The 19,024-nt window shown below is 35.0% G+C and overlaps 1 protein-coding gene across 1 annotated transcript in view; it reads right to left on the bottom strand.

Annotated features, from left to right (window-relative positions):
* ABCA13 (ATP binding cassette subfamily A member 13) overlaps window positions 1-19,024 on the bottom strand; it is a 196,859-nt gene that overhangs the window by 160,951 nt on the left and 16,884 nt on the right. Inside the window, exons 9-19 of the mRNA XM_085219910.1 lie at window positions 17,228-17,392; window positions 15,887-16,086; window positions 14,483-14,610; window positions 13,708-13,802; window positions 13,273-13,449; window positions 12,707-12,900; window positions 11,263-11,402; window positions 9,584-9,704; window positions 3,693-8,354; window positions 1,995-2,101; window positions 816-934 (exon numbers count right to left, since the gene is read on the bottom strand). Coding sequence (XP_085076036.1) covers window positions 816-934; window positions 1,995-2,101; window positions 3,693-8,354; window positions 9,584-9,704; window positions 11,263-11,402; window positions 12,707-12,900; window positions 13,273-13,449; window positions 13,708-13,802; window positions 14,483-14,610; window positions 15,887-16,086; window positions 17,228-17,392 — 6,108 coding nt within the window. The remainder of the gene's footprint in view (window positions 1-815; window positions 935-1,994; window positions 2,102-3,692; window positions 8,355-9,583; window positions 9,705-11,262; window positions 11,403-12,706; window positions 12,901-13,272; window positions 13,450-13,707; window positions 13,803-14,482; window positions 14,611-15,886; window positions 16,087-17,227; window positions 17,393-19,024) is intronic.

Genomic DNA, 19,024 nt, shown 5'->3' with positions numbered 1-19,024 from the left:
CTGAATATTCACATTACTGATCTTGCTATTTTATTTTTGCAGAAGTTTGTCACAATACAATGGAGACTAGAGAAATACATTTCTTCAGCAAATGCCTACTTTAAGATATGAGTGCTGCCTCTTTCGCCTGTTCACCTGAAAAAGATGAATTTCCATTCATGTCAGCAAGTCCTCCAGGTAGACAGAACACAGACTAGAAGAACTATTTCATGACGAGAGGCGGCAAATTCTGCACTAAAAGCATGAAATGAGTATTTTGTACGTGTGTATACATGCACAGATGTGCACATATCTGTGTGTGATAACCAAAGCTCTGGATGAATCAAACTAAATGCCAGATGCTACTGCCTCCCAACCTGGATTGCAGGTAATTTCATGCACTGTTAAAAAAATAAAAATGTGGACCCCCATCTGGTAACTGCAATTGCCATTTTTAAATTGAACAGCTCTGTATTTAGCTTGATTTTCCAGCTGTTCCTGTAAAAGTTTTAAAGTACAAATGTACTCTTATTCCTGAGATTAGCACTATCATAAAATTTAGAAAAACTAAAATGGGCTGCTGTTTGGTACAATTCAGTTATTCTAGTTACTGTAATTCAAGTTATATTTACAGCTTTTAAAGCTCATTAATTTCAGGAATTCCTTCTGTGTATCACTATAACATGCCTTAGAACTATACCCATACAAACATCAGTTTCATATAGCCCTGTGGGGACAGATCATTTCAAGAGCAGGAGAAAAAATCATCTGACATTAGTCACCCAAGTATAACATATTCTTTAAACAACACCTATAGGTGTGAAAACTGTTCAAACCTGATAATGGTCTTGAACCAGAGTAATTCCTTCAATTATAGAGATTACTAAGTGACGCATTATGCCATCTTTACATTTCATAACAGCACAGAAAACGTTGCTAGTGACAACTGGTTCTTCTGTAAGAGAATGAGTCCAAAGCTTAATCAGTTAAAAATACATGTATATTGGTCAGCAAATGAAAAATTAACCAAACAAAAAGGAACAGAAAAAGTGGATTTTTTTCTAAAAGCAAATGAACATAAGTCTGATGTGTTTAAGGCATTAAGAAATATTTCTGACCAACTTTATTTTCTATTAGAGTCAAGAAGGGCTTGTTAGATTAAGTTCCCATTGCTGTTCACCATTACGTAATAAGAAACTATACCATTATGTCAATACAAGGCCTTTCTCAATGCGTTCAAATTTAATGCCAACATGAAAAATTAAGTCAAAAGCATTCATACAGAATAATTGGTTCAAGTTATTCAGCTGTAGCTAGCCAATCCACTGCTTTAGTGGCGTTATAGTCTACCTATAATTCACTCAGAAGCGGGAGGTAAAACTTACTTTATACACTTGCTCAGTTTTCCATTTCTATTAGCTGAATGCTGCCTGGCACCAACTCTTGATCATTAAAAACTTCCATAACTTTATTCACTTCACTAATCTAATAGAAAAAAAAATCCAGCAAAAAAATATGGGACAAAACCCAAATGCCTATACAGACTTGCACTTGTTCTGTGAGTTGTTCAAAATGGCAAACTGCAACTTATGCAATAGTAGAACACTAGCAGGTTGTAAATGTTTCTGAAGAATTTGGCATATTTTAGATGCTCTGTGGAAAGATTAATGAGAAAGTGTTATTAAGGAAAGAAGGAAGAGGTCCTGTTGAGTTAGAGCAAGCCCAGGAAGCAGGGAAAGAGTACCTGGCTAAACATGATAGAAGAGAGAGGAGCTGCAAGACCAACTGCTTTCACCGAGACTTTTAATCATTATGGCCAATCCAGAAACCATCCCTCTAAGAGATCAAACTGTTTTCCTGTGCCTTTGCAGTTTTCATTTCCCTGCATTAGTATGCTTGCACTGCTTTGCATTGCCCAAATTAATTTATTTTTATAAATGTTTTCTCAGAGTAAAGTCTTAACAATACAACTTGTGCACACAATGATCCAAACAGTCACAGCCATGGTAACCAACCTGAGAAGATTTTAAGAATATTCAAAATGGCAAACTGCAACTTATGCAATAGTAGAACACCAGCAGGTTGTAAATGTTTCTGAAGAATTTGGCATATTTTAGATGCTCTGTGGAAAGATTAATGAGAAAGTGTTATTTTCATAATGAGTGTATCATAACATTTCCAGTGACTACATACAACTGCAATCATTAATTAACCATGGTAGGATTTTAATATTAACAGTTATATGACTAGCCATTAATCCAATATTTGTCTGAACTGTTTCAGAATCAGAACATAATGTTTCCATAGAATTAAAAAACAGTTTTTCATCAAGATAAAATATCATCAAGTATTTTAGTAAAATCATAACTGTTGTTAAGCTAGTTTTCAGAAACACATTCCTCACAGTACCTCCTGAATGGAGATCAAAGAGCAGAACACACAACACTTATGAAAATCAGCATTTTGGAAAAATAAACCACATTTTTAGCATTGATTTTCATTTTTCAATGGGTTGGGCTAATACCATATTTGCATAAAAATGAATCTCAAATGTCTAAATAACGTATTAGAGTCACACAACAACTTCATTACACTGTTTCTCTCTTAGAGTACATGAGTAGGACCACTGATCCCATCAGTAAGACCATCTAGAACTGTCTGAAGCAACCTTCTCATGAGATTCACTGAGCATTACTTAATGCAGCAACTCTGATCTAGCAGCACTTCTATTAAATAAGTTGTTAGTAAATATTTCCCCAAAGGAGAAATTCTCTGCTGCTAGCTTAGATTATATTTGAGGAACCTGGCAAAAGTGATCATGGGCTGTTTCCTTCAGAAATTACATTTCTCAAACTGAACACTTAATATATACTAACCATAATGTGCATATATGTGTGTATATATGTATATATATATATGTATATACGATTGTGTATATATGTATAAAACTATATGTATCAACTATATATTATATATATTCATATGTTGACTGAAAAAATTAATATTCAAATACGTGTGTATATATATTATATATATAAGTACATGTACTGTACTCATACCCTATAAGGGACGTACTGTTTGCATAAGACATCATCAATTCAAGTTATTCAGTCTTGGTCACAGTTTTTAAAAGAAGGATCTCTCAAAACTTTTTTGTTTTTTTCCCCTCACATCATGAACTAATCGCTTCCTGAATTTTCTGATCATTGAAGAAAATGAATACATGTGCTGTGATCTGTTTTTTGTTTTCTAGTGCGCAAAATCAATTGCTTGAAGAGTTAGTGCAGGAACCTGAATTACTTTACGTATGATTTCAAAGCACTTGTTCATTCAAACCCTGAGGCCTAGTCACAAGAAAATGAAGAGTTTGTCAGTTGTGAAAAGCTTGAATAAAACTGTGGTTCGGTTTTCAGAGCTGCAAAGTTTCTAAAGCAACTAATTTCTTGAAATAGTTGATCCTGTAATTCCAAAGAAATCACCTTGATTATCAATACAGATTACTAAGCACACCAAGAACTTGAACCATATGATATAATTTGATACAAAATACATCTACTATACACAAAATAACATGAAACACAATGTTGTTTTATACAAAAGCACAAATTTGAAATACTATATTAATAAAAAATTGAGCAAGCTGCATATGAAGAGTTATTTTGTCACTGCTGGATTTTGGCACCTGTGTAAAGTAGTACATTGAAATTGCTTACCTCAAATCCTTTACTAAAGTTATTTTATTCCTGTTATGTTCTGTGAAATATGCAAATGTAATTTGCAACAATTCTTGCATGATCTCCAGAGTTCTGTTTTGTGACAGAGTAGAAACATTTTCGTATTGTGCATAATCAAAAAATGAATCAATGAAGTCAACTATCTGAAGCTCAGTACTGTTTGCATGCAGAGCTTCTTTTGTAACAGCAAGGTCAGCAATCATATGAAAAAGAAAGTTTTGAAAAACTGAATTAGCAATGTAAATAGTATTCAATATTTCTCTGCTAAGATGATCATCAACAAACAACATACCGGTGTAATCTTCTTTAGATTTATTTTGGAATAGTTCCAGAAAGTCAATAATATCTTTAACAACCAGCAGTAGATCTGATGATTTTTCATTAGCCATAAGATGGACCAGAGGTTGCATCACTTTAGAATAATTTTGATTATTACACTCACACAGAAAGCTGTTCATAATCTCTTGTATGTCTTCAAGTTTTCTTAACACAGCCTCTACAGATGATGTATTAAACTGCTGTATTAACATATCAGAAGTCACTGAAGAGGACTGTCCAGTGGCTAACCTTAATAGCTGAAACTCTTGGTCTATTACTGTAAGTGATTCTCTCACATTAAAATTCAACAACAAATCTTCTATACTTTTAACTACAGGAAACCAGAAGTTCTCAATGTTATCAGATATATTGTTGTTTCCATTTAAAGACGATAATGCCATGAGTATTGAGTAAGCTTGGTTTTCAGCAGAAGACAAAGTCATGAAAAGTTGAATTACAGAAAGAAAAGAATGGACAGCTTCTGTATCCAAAAGTCCAGAAACTTCAGTTGTCATGTTCTTGACATAAGGAAAAACAGTCTCTATAAGTGATATTCTTGAGTGACTGCTCCAGCTTAAGCCACCATAAAGATCATTCAGCTGTTCAAGAACATATTCAGACATCTCCATTTCTGCTGTTGGCATGCTACTCAGAGTTTCTATGATTTGTAAAGCCACTTTTCTCTTTGACGTGGAGGAACAGTTGATAGTTGAGTTTGTATTATTTGCCTGCAGAGGTTCAGCATAGAGGTATAGCTCATTCCAAAAAGCTAGCAATTCTTTAAGAAGCGAACCGTTTATATGATGCAGCTCAGAAAACTTCAAAAGAATAGAGTTCCATTCTTTAATCTGATGAATAAAGCAAGTGAGATTGTGAGTAATATCAGTCTGAAAGTCTTCCATAGCGCACAAGAAACTGTCATTCAGAGTAACAAGTTTCAGTTCTTTGACGATGTGTAAGACTGCATTGCGATTCAGAGGAAAATTACTTTGCATAAAGTCACAAGGTTTGGAAGTGGGATCACTCTGAGTTGTTACCATTTTGAAAATCCAGCAGAATTCTGCAGAAAAACAAATTGAGGCCTCTGCAGGTTCATCAGGCACATCTGTCAGCATCTCTAATAACATTAGTAGACTTTCTACTTGATTAGAGATTTCTTCTTTAGTAAACATTGACATTTTTGCTTCTTGAGTCAATGCAAAAGTATACACATCAGCTAGTACTTCTGTGATGTTCCCATGAGCTAGACTTTCCATAACACTGATGACATCAAGGAGAAGATGGAATATCTCTTCTACATCAGAGAGATCCTCTTGAAAAAGTTGTGTGATGTGCCATAAACCAGTCAGGTTCCAATTACACGAACTGTTCTCAAATGCATCCCACCAGTCTATTAGCATTCTTAAATCAGAACTCTTCCTATGTAGAAGTTTGATATTTTTAAAGAAATTGTCCAAGCTCATCTGGACTTGTTTGAATTGACCTATCAAGAACTCAATATCCATGTTCTTCAGATTTTGCACTAAGGTTAGCATGTGCTCTAGAAACTCTCTACCATTTCTTATTGGAAAACTAGTAAGACTAGAAGACTTGAAAATTTTGAGTGTCTTTCCTACCAATTTACCATTCACAGCTGCTTTTTCTGTCAGTCTCTTGAGAAATGTATTGTAGTTACCCTGCAATTCATGAGGCAAATTTGAATTGAATTTATTAAGTTTACTAAGCACAGGTTGAAAGATCTCCATCAACAAACTGATATTTTTCTCATCAAAGAAAGAGGAGCTGCTTTCCTGCATTTCAGAAGTTTTGTTTTCAAGAAGATGTTGAATTTCTGACAAAAGTTCTATTGAAGAAAGCCAAACACTGTGGAAGGGATTAAGGAAGGTCCCTAAAGTGCTGTTAGATCCATGGACTGAGTGATTGAAATGGGTATCATTTGATGTATTTTGTGAGTGACCCATTAAGTTATTCACAGCCATTTGTACTAGTCCTCCAGAATTATTTAAGAGTGTAAAAATATATTCAAGCACATTAGTGTCATTTTGTACATTAAATTCAGGGAGAACGACTTCTAAAGCTCTTCCTATAATATTGAAATAAACGTTTACACAAATCACATCATAACCAGTTACAGAGCACTCAGGGATCATAAAATTGAAAATCAAATTAAGGAAGTCTACAATGTTTTTTAGCTTAGCATTTGTCTCAGTGTTTCCCAAAGATTTCAGTAGAAATAAAATATGTTTTGCATTTTCAAGGCGAGAAGGTGACTTGTATTTTTCACTGAGATAATGAAGTCCATGGATCCACCCATCACAATTCTCTACTCCTTCTATTACACTGTAAGGTTTGAGGAAGGAATGAATATAGGATGAAAAATTCACTTGTGAATAGTTCATGTTTTGCAGAGTACTGTCAAAAATGAATTTTGTAATATTCTGTAAAACGCTAGCACAAACCAAATATTTATCTAGAGGTGCATATGTTAAGAAAGCAGCAGTATCCTTTATCTCAGCAAGAACAAATCCAAGTTCCTCTGGGGAGAGTTTGAGAATAATAGAAAGTGAATTCCCAATGGAAAACTCACTGGAACTTCTTTCTCCCTCAGGTCCTCCTGACATGAACGTATTAAGTGAAGAATTCAAAAAGTCTCTATTAACAACCTTTAGTATAGATTGCTGCAATTCAGTTATCACAACTTCAGTCATTTCTAAAACGTCATCTGAACTGTTACCTTTAAGTGAACTTGCATCATCAATTGCATTTTCAAAAACATTTTCAATTACAGAAAGGTAAGTTTCAAAATCTTTCCAGTCACTTGAATCACCACCTTCAACTATCATTTTCAACAGATTCATTGCTGACGTAGCTTCAACAATAGCCATAGTTGTTTTATTGCACAGTTCAGTATGAGTTGTATTTAAAACGCTTTCAGAGAGGTTTCTCAAATCATTTCTTAGATAGACAAAAAAGGTTGAATTCAATTTTAATATTTTGGATGTTTCTTCAAAAATCTCTGTCCAGATTTGAAGCCACGTAAAAGTGCAATGCAAAGCAGAAGATACACTTGCCTTATCTTCCAGTTTTGTTATATTATACAAAACACTGTCCAATGGAAGCAGAAGGAGATTGTAAACCTCTGCTGAATCATTTACAGAAGTGATGTTTGATACATAGAAGTCAATGCATCCATTATTTACAATGCATTCTGGGGAGATGTCAAAAAATTGTTCCAAATAACAAAAGGCAGCTGCTTCAAGGTCTTCATCTAAAAATAAGGTTTTAAGGCTGCTCAGAATATTATAGACAATTTGCAATTCTTTTTTGCCTTCTTGTACAAAAGACCAGGCCTGAAATTCTGTGTAATTGTAAAAGGTCAGTAATTTTTCACAGAGTGACTTATAGGTAAAGTTCCAGAGAAGATCAAAAGTTTCAGATAGAAAATCAGAAACTCGGTCCATATCTCGGAAATCATTCCATGTTTGAAAGGATGAAATCTCTTTTGAGGTGTTATAAAGAAACATCAAAGTGTTATTGCTCTCAGCATTTAAGAGCAAATCAGCGTTCTGATACAAAGAGAAAAGTATCTGAAGAAGCGAGTCTACACTACTACTGTTTAATTTTTGAATGTCTTTAAAGAAATTGGGAACAATTTTGCCTAACTCTTGTACTTTATATATAAAAGTTGCATTTGACAGTAATGAAAAGGAGGTATTTTCAGCATGACCGATGCTGAAAGATGCATTGACATGACTGTCAGCCAATGATACAATCTCATAGAGATTCCTTAGAAAGTTTTCACTTAAGTATTTTAGATGGTTCAGAGTAGGACTATTTAAATCTTGCCAATCTGTTAGGATATTTTTGAGCAATTGCATGCTTCTATTAAGACTGTTTTTATTTTCTGTAACAGAAGATATAAAACTAGATAAAGACTCCAGTACCTCCTCTACTTCCACTTGACCTATGTGAGAAACCCTAGAATCAAGTTCATGAGACACAATTTTCACCATTTCCCAGAAAAAATCTGTCTTCTCCTTCATCCAAAATCTCAGACGAGCCTGTAAATTTTTTTGTATTTCATTATAGAGCTCAGAAACTGCAAGTGAGACATTTATCGTGGATTCCTCCCCTTTCATCCACGTAATCACTTTACTCAAGGCAGTTTCCATTTGAGGTCGGAGGCTTGAAAGAACTGAGAAGTCAAACACTACAATTTCTTCTACGATTTCTGCAAGATGTAAAATGTCATCCATTTCCTTTTCACTTGAAATCCACATATTTTCTTCTGTCTTCAAAAACTCTTTTATAGATGTCAAATTCCTGAAATATTAAGCACAATTGTTTTTTCTCATTAGTTACCTAGCAGGCAGGCAGGAGTTGAATAAATATATATATTTTATAATTTTAGAATACAGTTGTATTTACTTAAGTCAAAGAAAGATCAATTATTATTCAAACAGCAGTCAAAAAGTAATTACTACAAGACTTGAAATAGCTTAACTGATGATCACTTTGGTTTTCAAAAACATGGAAGAAAAACCTGAAAAGTCACAGACATATTTAAATTAAAACCTGAATATAGGTATCTAGGTTATAAAAGAATGCATTTATCAGCACTTATAATTAACAGTGTAAACCACAAAGAGTCAAACACCTTTTGTTTTAAGTACCTCATACATTCTAAGGTTGAAGATAGTTTCTCCTTATGTATGTTCTTTCAGCACTTAAAAAGCAGAAAGCCACATGTAGCATTTAAAGTGTTTGTGAAGGATTTTGTGTCCGTTTTGTTAGTACTATTGCGGAAAAAAACAGTGCATGCTCTAGAAACAGTATTTCAGATATTTCATCTTACTTACAAACAGTTTGTACTCTAAATATTAAAATCATTTAAGATTTTGAAAAATCATCAGTTACTTGCTTTTAGAGCCCATTTGAAATTAAAAAGCCTATCAAGTTTCAATGAAAAGCACAACATGGCCTGTTTAAACAGTAGAGGCAACATTCCAAAATATACTGAAGACAACATATGTCACTTTTAAACTTTCAATTCTTCATCTTTAATTGCAAAGATGGTGGGTTTTTTGTTTTGTTTTGTTTTTTTCCATTTTACAGGTTACACAAGGGATTGAAATAGCAGATAGCTAAGTAGCTGCAGAATGAAAAATAAAGTCAGGGTCCAGAAACATATCTTACTGGTAAGAATGCTTTCTAACTGTGATCATCTGCAAAGCATAGTAAACAGTTAATAGCATTAAATAGCAGAGGCAACTAGTTTAAGGCTGTTCCATGAGGTATATTTTTCTTGTTTAAACAGAGTGGTGATTAAATGTCTTCTGTTGTACTGTTCATTAGAAGCATTATGTAACTGTGATAAGCAGCCTTTGTAACATTTTTTTTTACTTACATTGCTGCCCAGTAACGCTGAACAGCATTAGGTATTTGAAAGAAAAAGGCACAGTAACTATGTTAAAGAATTACAAGCCTCGAAAGTAGAGATGGGGTAATGAGTTCCACAGATAAACAAATCGCATTGACTAGTTCAACCTTACCGTGCCCAAGAAATAAATGAGGAATAATCTGGTAAATCTTGCAGAAATGCTAATAAATAATGACCTAAGATAGTCTCCAAACCAAGTTTCTGACTAGAACATAGAGATGCTTCTAATCCACCTGCAAAAAATAAAAATTTCAATACCAAAAGACAGATCAAGGAAACTTTATGAACGACTTGATTATCTCACACTAAAACAGCCTGAAAAACTTCTATCAGATGTAGCAGGACTTGTATTTCTCTCTCTCTCTGTGGATAATCATTGAAGTAGATGTTGAAAGAACAAAATACGCAATTTTTAGTAAAGAATTTTATCTTAAATTCTATTCAAACAAATGAATTATCAATAAATATCAGTTCTACAGAAGACACATCTGTATCAGTCAATCCATTAAAGAAAAAAAGGAAATATAGACAATATCTTTAGAACTAAACTGCAGAAAGACTAGAAAAAATAAATTAATTTTGTTACGTAAAAAGTGCACTTAGTGCTGCACTCAGAAATTGAAATGTACTTTATATTTTTTTCTCCTTGAAATTACATTAAAAAAGAAAATAGTCTTGTGAATTCAGTTATTAATATCTAGAAATCCAAATTACCTCAAATGTAATTGATTTTAAAATTGTGCAATCAATTCAATTCATATTTTAACAGTTTATTTCACTAATACAGTTCTTTGATTAAAGAAAACTGCTTATTTTCTTTGCATTTCTTTTCTTAGCAGCCCACTTACTGATGAAGTATTGAACACATTTCTCATTAGCTTTATGAACAAAATGACAGAGGGCAGAAAAAGGAGAATGTTTGGAAAAAACATACCGGTAGCAAGATCAAGGCCCTTCATAAATCTTTATAATTGTCATTAAAAAAAAAAAAAAAAAAAAAAAAAAAAACCTAAGTCCTTCAGAAGATGGAAATGTAAGCGGTGAAAAAATGTAAGCACTGGGAACATGGGGGAATTAAAGGAAATGAATGGTGATGTTGAGGAAGGTAATTTCTTTTTTTTTTTTTAACCCATATGGATCAGCTGTATTGTGCCATGCTCCCAAGCCCATTTGCACCACAAAGCACTGAATGGAATAATACAAATATTTTACCAGAAATAAATCCAAAATTGCAAAAATCTCTCCCATTCCTCAGGTGACACATGAGAATTTTTCCAAAAAAGTTTTATTTTCGATCAAATAAGGAAAAAACTAATATATTTCAAGCAAGTTAACAGCAGATGGCTCAGGACATATGAAAAAGCACAGGATGGGATGAAGAAAATCAAGTACGAAGTCACTGATTTGAAACCAGTCCAGGAATATCACTACATAGTGGCCAGCTCATTTGGTCTTCCATTTACATGCTGGACTTGACAAGTCTTCCTGACAGAACTCTACTGCAAGAAAATGAAACTCCAACCAGATTCAAGCAGTTTGAACTTTCTCAACAATGATCCAAAGAATTTCCATCCAGCACTAAAAATTACAGATATTTTCCCAAGTCAGTCTCAGTATATTAGAAGTTTTCTTTGCTTACAGTTTGGTCATTTGGTGAAATTAATGAAAACAGAAACACAAAGAGGCTTAGAAGTGTTAAAAATATCAACTTGTCCCTTTCTGAGGAATACTGTCCCCTAAAATAGACATTGAACAACCAGAGTAAATCCTGTGCAGTAACTCTTTACTTACCTAACTGATCTCCTGTGAAGCCTGCTTCCTCATCTGTGAACTGAGCTACTTCACACATCCATTGGACAAAAGTTGTTAAATACTTCCAGTATGGGTTTATTTCAAAAGTAAAAAAAAATTCTTCAAGGGTAATATTAATCCTGAAATGACACAGAGAACCAGGTCGGTATGGTTAATCCAATGATTAATCCAGTGATTAAGTTACAAAGAAAATTAGCTTGTGAATATGTGCAATTTCTCTGCAAACCTTTATCTAAATATATTACTATGTAATGCACATGGGCAGTGCTGTTGACTTCAGAAAATAATTGAAGCAAATAGGCCAATGTCCATGCCACATTCCTTTTCCTATTTCTTTACTGAAGCAGCATAGTTATAACACCACTCTAAGCACAACTTTACCACTACACAGTGGTTTTTGAGCAGAAAGAAATTCTAAAATGCCTTTTATGAGACATCAACAAGCTTCTCTTATTCAAAAGTAGCATTTTGAAATTGAAAACAAGAAGTGCTGCTTCTTGTCCTGGGTATGCCTTCGCATTAATCAGCAAACAGAACCCCACATAACAATAGCAATGCTTTTCTTGCTCTTCAGTGTTACTTAAATACAAACTTCTGCTCCAGGACCCTCCTAGCTCTTTTAGTACTTTCGATGCTCATAAAATAAAACGTAAAAGTACTAGTCTTACTGGCAATTTCAAACATACTTAGAAACACAGGAGGAAATCAACCATCATCCAACAGCAAAAGGAACAAAAAGTAATATAAATTTTCTACAGTCTATGATGTTATTAATATTTGTGGATTTAATCTCTGCTGCCAATTCAGTTCATGGAATTTCTGACAGATCCTTGAATCACAGAATCACAGAACTGTAGGGGTTGGAAGGGACCTCCGGAGATCATCGAGTCCAACCCCCCTGCCAAAGCAGGTTCCCTACACCAGGTCGCACAAGTAGGTGTCCAGGCGGGTCTTGAATATCTCCAGAGAAAGAGACTCCACAACCCTCCTGGGCAGCCTGTTCCAATGCTCCGTCACCCTCACCACAAAGAAGTTCTTGTGCACATTTGTGTGGAACTTCCTATGCTGCAGTTTCTGGCCGAATGCTTAAGACTTAATGGCATCATTGCTTATGTAGTAAATTCCTCCATTAAATTTCTCACACGCGTCAGTAGTCCAGGCAAATTTGCAAGAAGACAACTAAATTTGTGACCTTGGACATCTTACCACAGTAAACATAACTCCACATTAATGGCATGATGCTCGTGTTTTGCATAGCTAAACAATAATAATAATGTCCTATTTTATTTTAAAGCAATTTATTGATATAGAGATTCATTTATAATAAACAGAGGCTTAATCCTATTATCTATTCATTTACTCATTATAATACCTTATTCTTTGCTGGCATCAGTACCTTTATATACATCTGAGAGATACATACAGTGAGAAGAGAAGCTGCTCCTCACACGAGCTGAAATGGACATCCTCCTCTGCACTCAGCAATGGATCAGTTTCACAGTAATAAGCATAATTTTCAGCTAACTCTTCTTCTAATTCTTGCCATCCCAAATAATCATCCACTATTGAATCTGGCAGGTTCTGTTGTCCCTGAGTTACTTTCTGCAGAAGCAGGACCTTTCATGGTAAACAGAGCAATAGTGTGAAACCAGGAAAAGGCAAACTCCCCTGAGAGTTTGGTCCTGATTTTTGCAACAGTGTTCTTGAAATCCAACACAAAACACAATTAATGTGCAGGGTTTCAAGTCTTCTTTTTCTGGAAACCACAGCTACATACTTATCTAAAGCATCACATTCACCCTACAGGACCACAAGTACTTTTCCCTCAGGCACATTCTAAACAGTTTAAGTAATCAGTTACACTCACTCATCATTAACAGCAAACACTAAGCAGCAAGATATAACCCTTGTTAATTTATGTCATTTTGTAATCCCAATATAAATAAGGCACTGCAAGCAGAATTTAAACAAGAATTCAGAAATACTTACAGCTTCCCTTAGTGACTGGAGCTGGTTGCTTTGCTTGAAAGCCACCTCTGAGTCATTGCCAGTGCACATATATATGGCTAAATTATCAGTGGTATCAGAAATCTTTGGATGCCTGAGGGCCTTCCCAAATATTGTAAGCACGTCAGCACAGACATAGGAAGAGTTGCTCATCAACATCTAAAATGTAGTGAATACACTGCCACTTTAAAAATGCATTAGAGGATAAAGTAACAGATTAATTAACACTCCATTTTAACTTCTCACAGTTGAATATAAAATTTAAAAGACCAAAAGAAGTACAAAGTAAAGTTGGACTAAAATGCTGAAGAATGAGAAGTTAGATACTCTACTTAGCAAGTACTATGCACTCCCCAAATAACCCTGTGCAACCTTATGAGAGCTAATATACTATACAGACATCAAATGACAGCATACCTGTTTTAGCTCCACAAAAAGCTTTTTGATGTCCAGATGAACAGATTCATTTCTTTGGGTAAAGGAAATCATTTTCTCCAGCCTATGTAAAGCTTCTGTAAGACAGTTCCCCATCAGCAAATACAAAAAATATGTAACCTACAGAATGATTCAGAGTAGGAAAGTAAACTATGCATGACCTGGTTTGAAAAACAGAGCAGCTGGGAGACAAAAGTTCCAAGCTTATTAAGATTATGTCCTAGCCCAAAGCACTCAATCATTTTGCACAAAGCAAAAACATAGACACAATCTGCTCTTCTGAGGATCAAAGACCGTTCTCCCCTCCTGCAACCCCTTACTGGAAAAGTTCAAGACACAGCAGGAAGACTAGTACTATTACACCAGCAAAGCATGACCTCTTTCACAGTTATATTACAGTCGTTCTACTGACTTCAGCAAGCTTTCATGATTTTCACGAGTGGAAATTGCGGTCCCATGCAGGCTTCTAATTCTTAATAACGTAAATAAATTTGGATACTTTCCACACGTAATTACTGATTTAGCTAGCAAATTCTTTTGAAAATGCCTAATTCCATAAGCACCCAAGCAAAGCTGTAATCTCACTCAAGTAAAAGACTTGAAAGAAATCCCAGAAATGTTAGGAGGTCATTTTAGGGCCTGCCAAAACTAGTAGCCCGATAGTTGCAAGACTGCTACACGCATACAAACACAGCGGATCCCTGCAATAACTGCCTTTGGACAGTGCAAGTAACGAGTAATCACCATGCATCTTTACCGTCAGTGAAGTTTAAATACTGCGATACTACGTTCCTCAGAGCTCCGTCTACCAGACGTAATCTCTTCGCAACAGACCACTGAGGCACAGCCTGCAGCACAGCCTGCATCTTCTTCAGATATAGGATTCTGCAAATAAAAGAAGTGGAGTACAAAACTATGGTGTGCCATAAGTAAAAAGGTAAAAGTTGCTGGAAAATTGTTATTTATTACTGTGTAGACCCTCTATCGTCTGTATCTTCTTATAAAGCAGCAGTATAGCAGTTTCCATGTATAAAAACAAACTAAATTCCAAGACATTTGCTGACTATTGAACAATTTGACTGCAATTCTCTCTGAACACTAGAATATGGATTTTATAAAAGCCTTGGCATACTAAGAAAGGAGCAAAATACCAAAGAACCCTACTGACTTGCAGCAGCCACTGATCATTCTCCCAAGTGAGGAGTGCAGCTAGTTTTAATGAACAAGTCTACTTTTCTCAGACTAATTTCCCTAAAGGATGAAAATTTTAATGCAAGAAAAGATTTACACGCAATCATCTCCTTTCCTTCTTTTCACAGCAAAACATGGAAAAGTTTTCCACAAAAAGAGTTCATTTTCCATCAAGTCACTTACTGAAATTAAAGAAAAAGAGGCACTGGCCGCTATTCCATTAGAGACTGGTTATAAAATCCTGTGCTTAAATCTCACATTTATTTACATGCTTAGGAAAGATGCTGCTCTACTTTTCTGCTTAGATATTTTTGAAAATGGAAAAAGGACTATGGCCAATTTATAAGAGAATTAAACCAGCAATAAATCCACAGAATCAAAAGTTGTGTGATTGCCTCCTACTTGTGGGTGTACTGTACAGAAGCTCTTTATATCTTTCATATTTATCCTCAAACATGTAGTATTACATTATAATTCTGTTCTCCATAGTAGGCTTCTGTTCAAGATCTCCTTTGAAAACTAACACAAGTACAATCCCTACAACAAAAATCCAATACAATTCTGATGCACCGGACTTGTTACGTGTGAGCAGATCCATCTATGGCAGACTTGCATGAGAAACATATCTGAGTCACAGCAATTATTTGTGGGAATTAGACACTGTAAAACAAAGTAAAGCATTCAGACTCTAATTCATCATGCTGCTTGTTTCTATGAGTTTGGATAATGTACTCAGGTCTTCTACTAAACATTTAAAGTAGGAATACTCTGAATAACAGATCAAATTTCTTTTTCAAGACACATATGCATTAAAGCAATTATCTGACTGCATATGAGGTTTTGAATTACAGAATGAGAAATAAAATCATGAAGTCAGAAGTCAGAAAGAGATTAAATGTGATGTGAAAATAAATATTAAATTTAATCTGAACTTTGTAACACAAATTACAGAAAGGTAACTATAACTCACAGATAATGAGGTGCAGTATATTCTTCTGAAAAATAAGCTTGTGATTTCTTATCCCATTGCTGGATCAGGGTACTTATTTCTGAGATAATTTTCCTGGCCTCTTTTTCTTCTTGCAGCTGCGACATTAAATCAGACATGATTCTTTCAAGTTCTGAAAGAAGATTCTGAGAGTGGCTGCTACTGAACCACTGCTCGAATACCTAACAGATTGAAGGCAAACCAGAACACACACAGTTAGAAAATCAAAGCTTACTTATTTAGACAATACACAGACTTTGCATGCTTTTTGTTGGGTTTTTGTTGTGTGCCTTTGTTTCTTCAATAAAGGGGGAAGCCCCATCATTTTGAGTGTCCCACTACACAAACAAATGGAAAAGAAACTTCCATGCTCCCATTGTGTAGCTAGAAGGCAGCCCATCAAGGCCTAGCAAAGCCCTTAGGCTGCCCTCATATTCTGCATCATTATCCTTCCTAACTGCCCAATGGTTATAACAGAATTTTGCTGTAAGATACAACCAGCTCAGCAAGGGAATTCCTAGAGGCCAACAGCTGACAGTACTTCCTTATGATAGCAACATGACCTTGCAAACAGCTATAAACCATGTCTGAAATTATTACCAGATGGCTAAAATAGTCATTAGTCTTGGCAACCACGTTAAGTGATGATTTTGAGTCATCACAGACCAGTACAACTTTTATCAAGGGAGAAAATGAAGGCTACATTTTTAAAGAAATTCCAGCTCTACAAGCTTCCTGTTGATAATATTGCAAAAATTGCAAGAGAGCAGCTTAATATACAGATAACATTTTAAAAAATATTTTAAAATGAAAGAACAGTAGTGTTTTCCTTAAGGAGCATCTGTCACCATAGAGACCACATGCCCTGCTGTTTTACCAGAGCAGAATTTGAAGATGCTATCCTGGAGATTTACTCTTATTTGCACCTCAACACACTAGAGTCACTATTGCCTGAGATAGTGGAGGTAAATTAAAAATTAATACTATATTCTACTTTCAGTTTTGCCCAAATACAGGCTCAGGTGAGACAGTAAATTGGTTTTCCTTCTGTCAGAACTCCACAGCAGCATATGTTTCACTATACTCCCTATTCAATCTCCATCCTGCATTTGAGCTAATGAGAAAATCGGATTAAATTAACACATAGTAACAGATTATACTTCTACTGTAACAGTTATTTATAAGAATTATTACTTTCTGTAATTAGTAAAATGAAAAAAGAGTTCATAGCAACAATATTTAATAACTAACTCAGATCCTTTAATAGAATCACTGTTGACAGCCTACATGCAAAAATTAATAGATTAAATTCCTGAAGTCTACCTGTGCATAGAGTCTGAGCTTGCTGACAGCATGGATGAGATACAGTTTGGCCTCTTGCCATGTGGAAATACAGCTTTCTTCATTATTCTCTTTGTTTGCTTCATATCCTGGTACACTGGACAGAGCAGAGCACACAAACTGCTCCACTGTTTCTTCTGTGGGAATCTGGCAGGGACACAAGAAAAGGATGAGTATGTCAGAGAGCTACCGAGTGTTACCTTTGCTATCAATTTACTTTTCTAATGAAAAGGAACATCAAAGCTCATTTAATTCAGCTTAGTGTTCCTGGGTACCCCAAATGCAGAGCCCTGTGCAAAATAACCACAGCCTCATTACGGTTCCCGTGCACCAAGCAGAATAACAAGACTTGTGTACAAGGAATTTTCATCCTGTACCTACACCAGTGTTGCAACTTCAACTCTCGAGTTGTCCGTGAAATAACTTGACAATTACATAGCATACCTACACTATAATTTTGCACTGGAATAATTATATAGGAGCAACTTCACAAATATAAAAATTACTAATGTGTAAAACATTCAGTACACTGACACCATCTCAGTGATTATATACAGCAGACAATTTTTAAATTGAAGTTGGCAGATTTCAGCAATGTGACCAAAGGGACTGACCTTTCTCGTGATAGCCTAACTTCTAAATTCAGTGTTGAAAGATTTATTTTTCTAATCATATAAATTTTATGAATACTTTCTAAAATAATTTAGTACATCTTAAATCTCCCTAATAGTGTCTTTCTGATGTACTTGCCATCCGAACTCTTCCAACTATGACTAGAAGATGTACTGAAAGTTTTGCAGCTGTGTTGACAACAAACCACCTTGGACATTAGATACAGAACTGTAGTGCTTGGATCAGACATTGTCCAGGTACCTTCAGTACCTTCTTCATACATTTTGAGGATCTTCAGTGCCCTAACACAAGCACACAGTATGAAGATATTGGCTTAATCTATAAATCATTAAAATAAGTGAGTAACCTGGGATTACACAGCCTACCATGGATAGCAGGCTGCTGTCAAATATTTGGTTGAGTTGACCACGTTGGCCATGAATGATGTCATTAAAAAGCCATTCAAAGGGAGCTTTGCTTATTTTTGTTTATTCATTAATCTAACTCACCCATTCATGTAAATCACCTGTTTTTATAATAAGCTGCTAGCAAATACAACTTCAGACCACACCTGGTAAAGAGCAAAGAGATTTCTGACAATCACCAGCATGCTCTATTCAAAACTGGACTTTTGTAAAAATTTAACAGATGTTTCAAGTGTTCTGCAGATCAAACAAGAACAACACAGGAGATCATGTTGATCTGGGAGAAACAGAAAAGCCCTCTCTGAGATGAAGTTTTTCCTTCAAAATTTGACACACCACTGAGACACCTCATCAGTCAAGTTTATTCATATCAAGACCACACAGCTGAGAAGAAAAGGTACATCAACAGCCATGATATAGACACAGAAGAGACAGGCATTCTTTGCTTAACAAAGATGAAAAATGCTGGCTGTCAAATTAATCCAGGCAACTTCAAATCTAGGATTTATTTTAGAAGTTAATGGAGTAAGAGTCAAAAGATTCTCTGCAGGATTGGATAATAAGCTCAGGACATCATCATACTCAGTGGTAACTCCAGAAAAGCATAAATTCATTAATATGTATGACTAGATCCATCTGAACATTTGTGTATAAAAATTCTAGCTGATGCAAAAGATATTTATTTTGAAGGGAATTAAGATAGGGTTTTTAGTCTCATAGCTTCTTCACATCTTCACAGTAT

This window comes from Meleagris gallopavo, chromosome 3, assembly GCF_905368555.1.
Source record: "Meleagris gallopavo chromosome 3, MGAL_WU_HG_1.1, whole genome shotgun sequence".
Lineage (NCBI taxonomy): Eukaryota > Metazoa > Chordata > Aves > Galliformes > Phasianidae > Meleagris > Meleagris gallopavo.
Note: the sequence above shows the minus strand (reverse complement) of the source record. Positions and strands in the feature narration are given on the sequence as shown.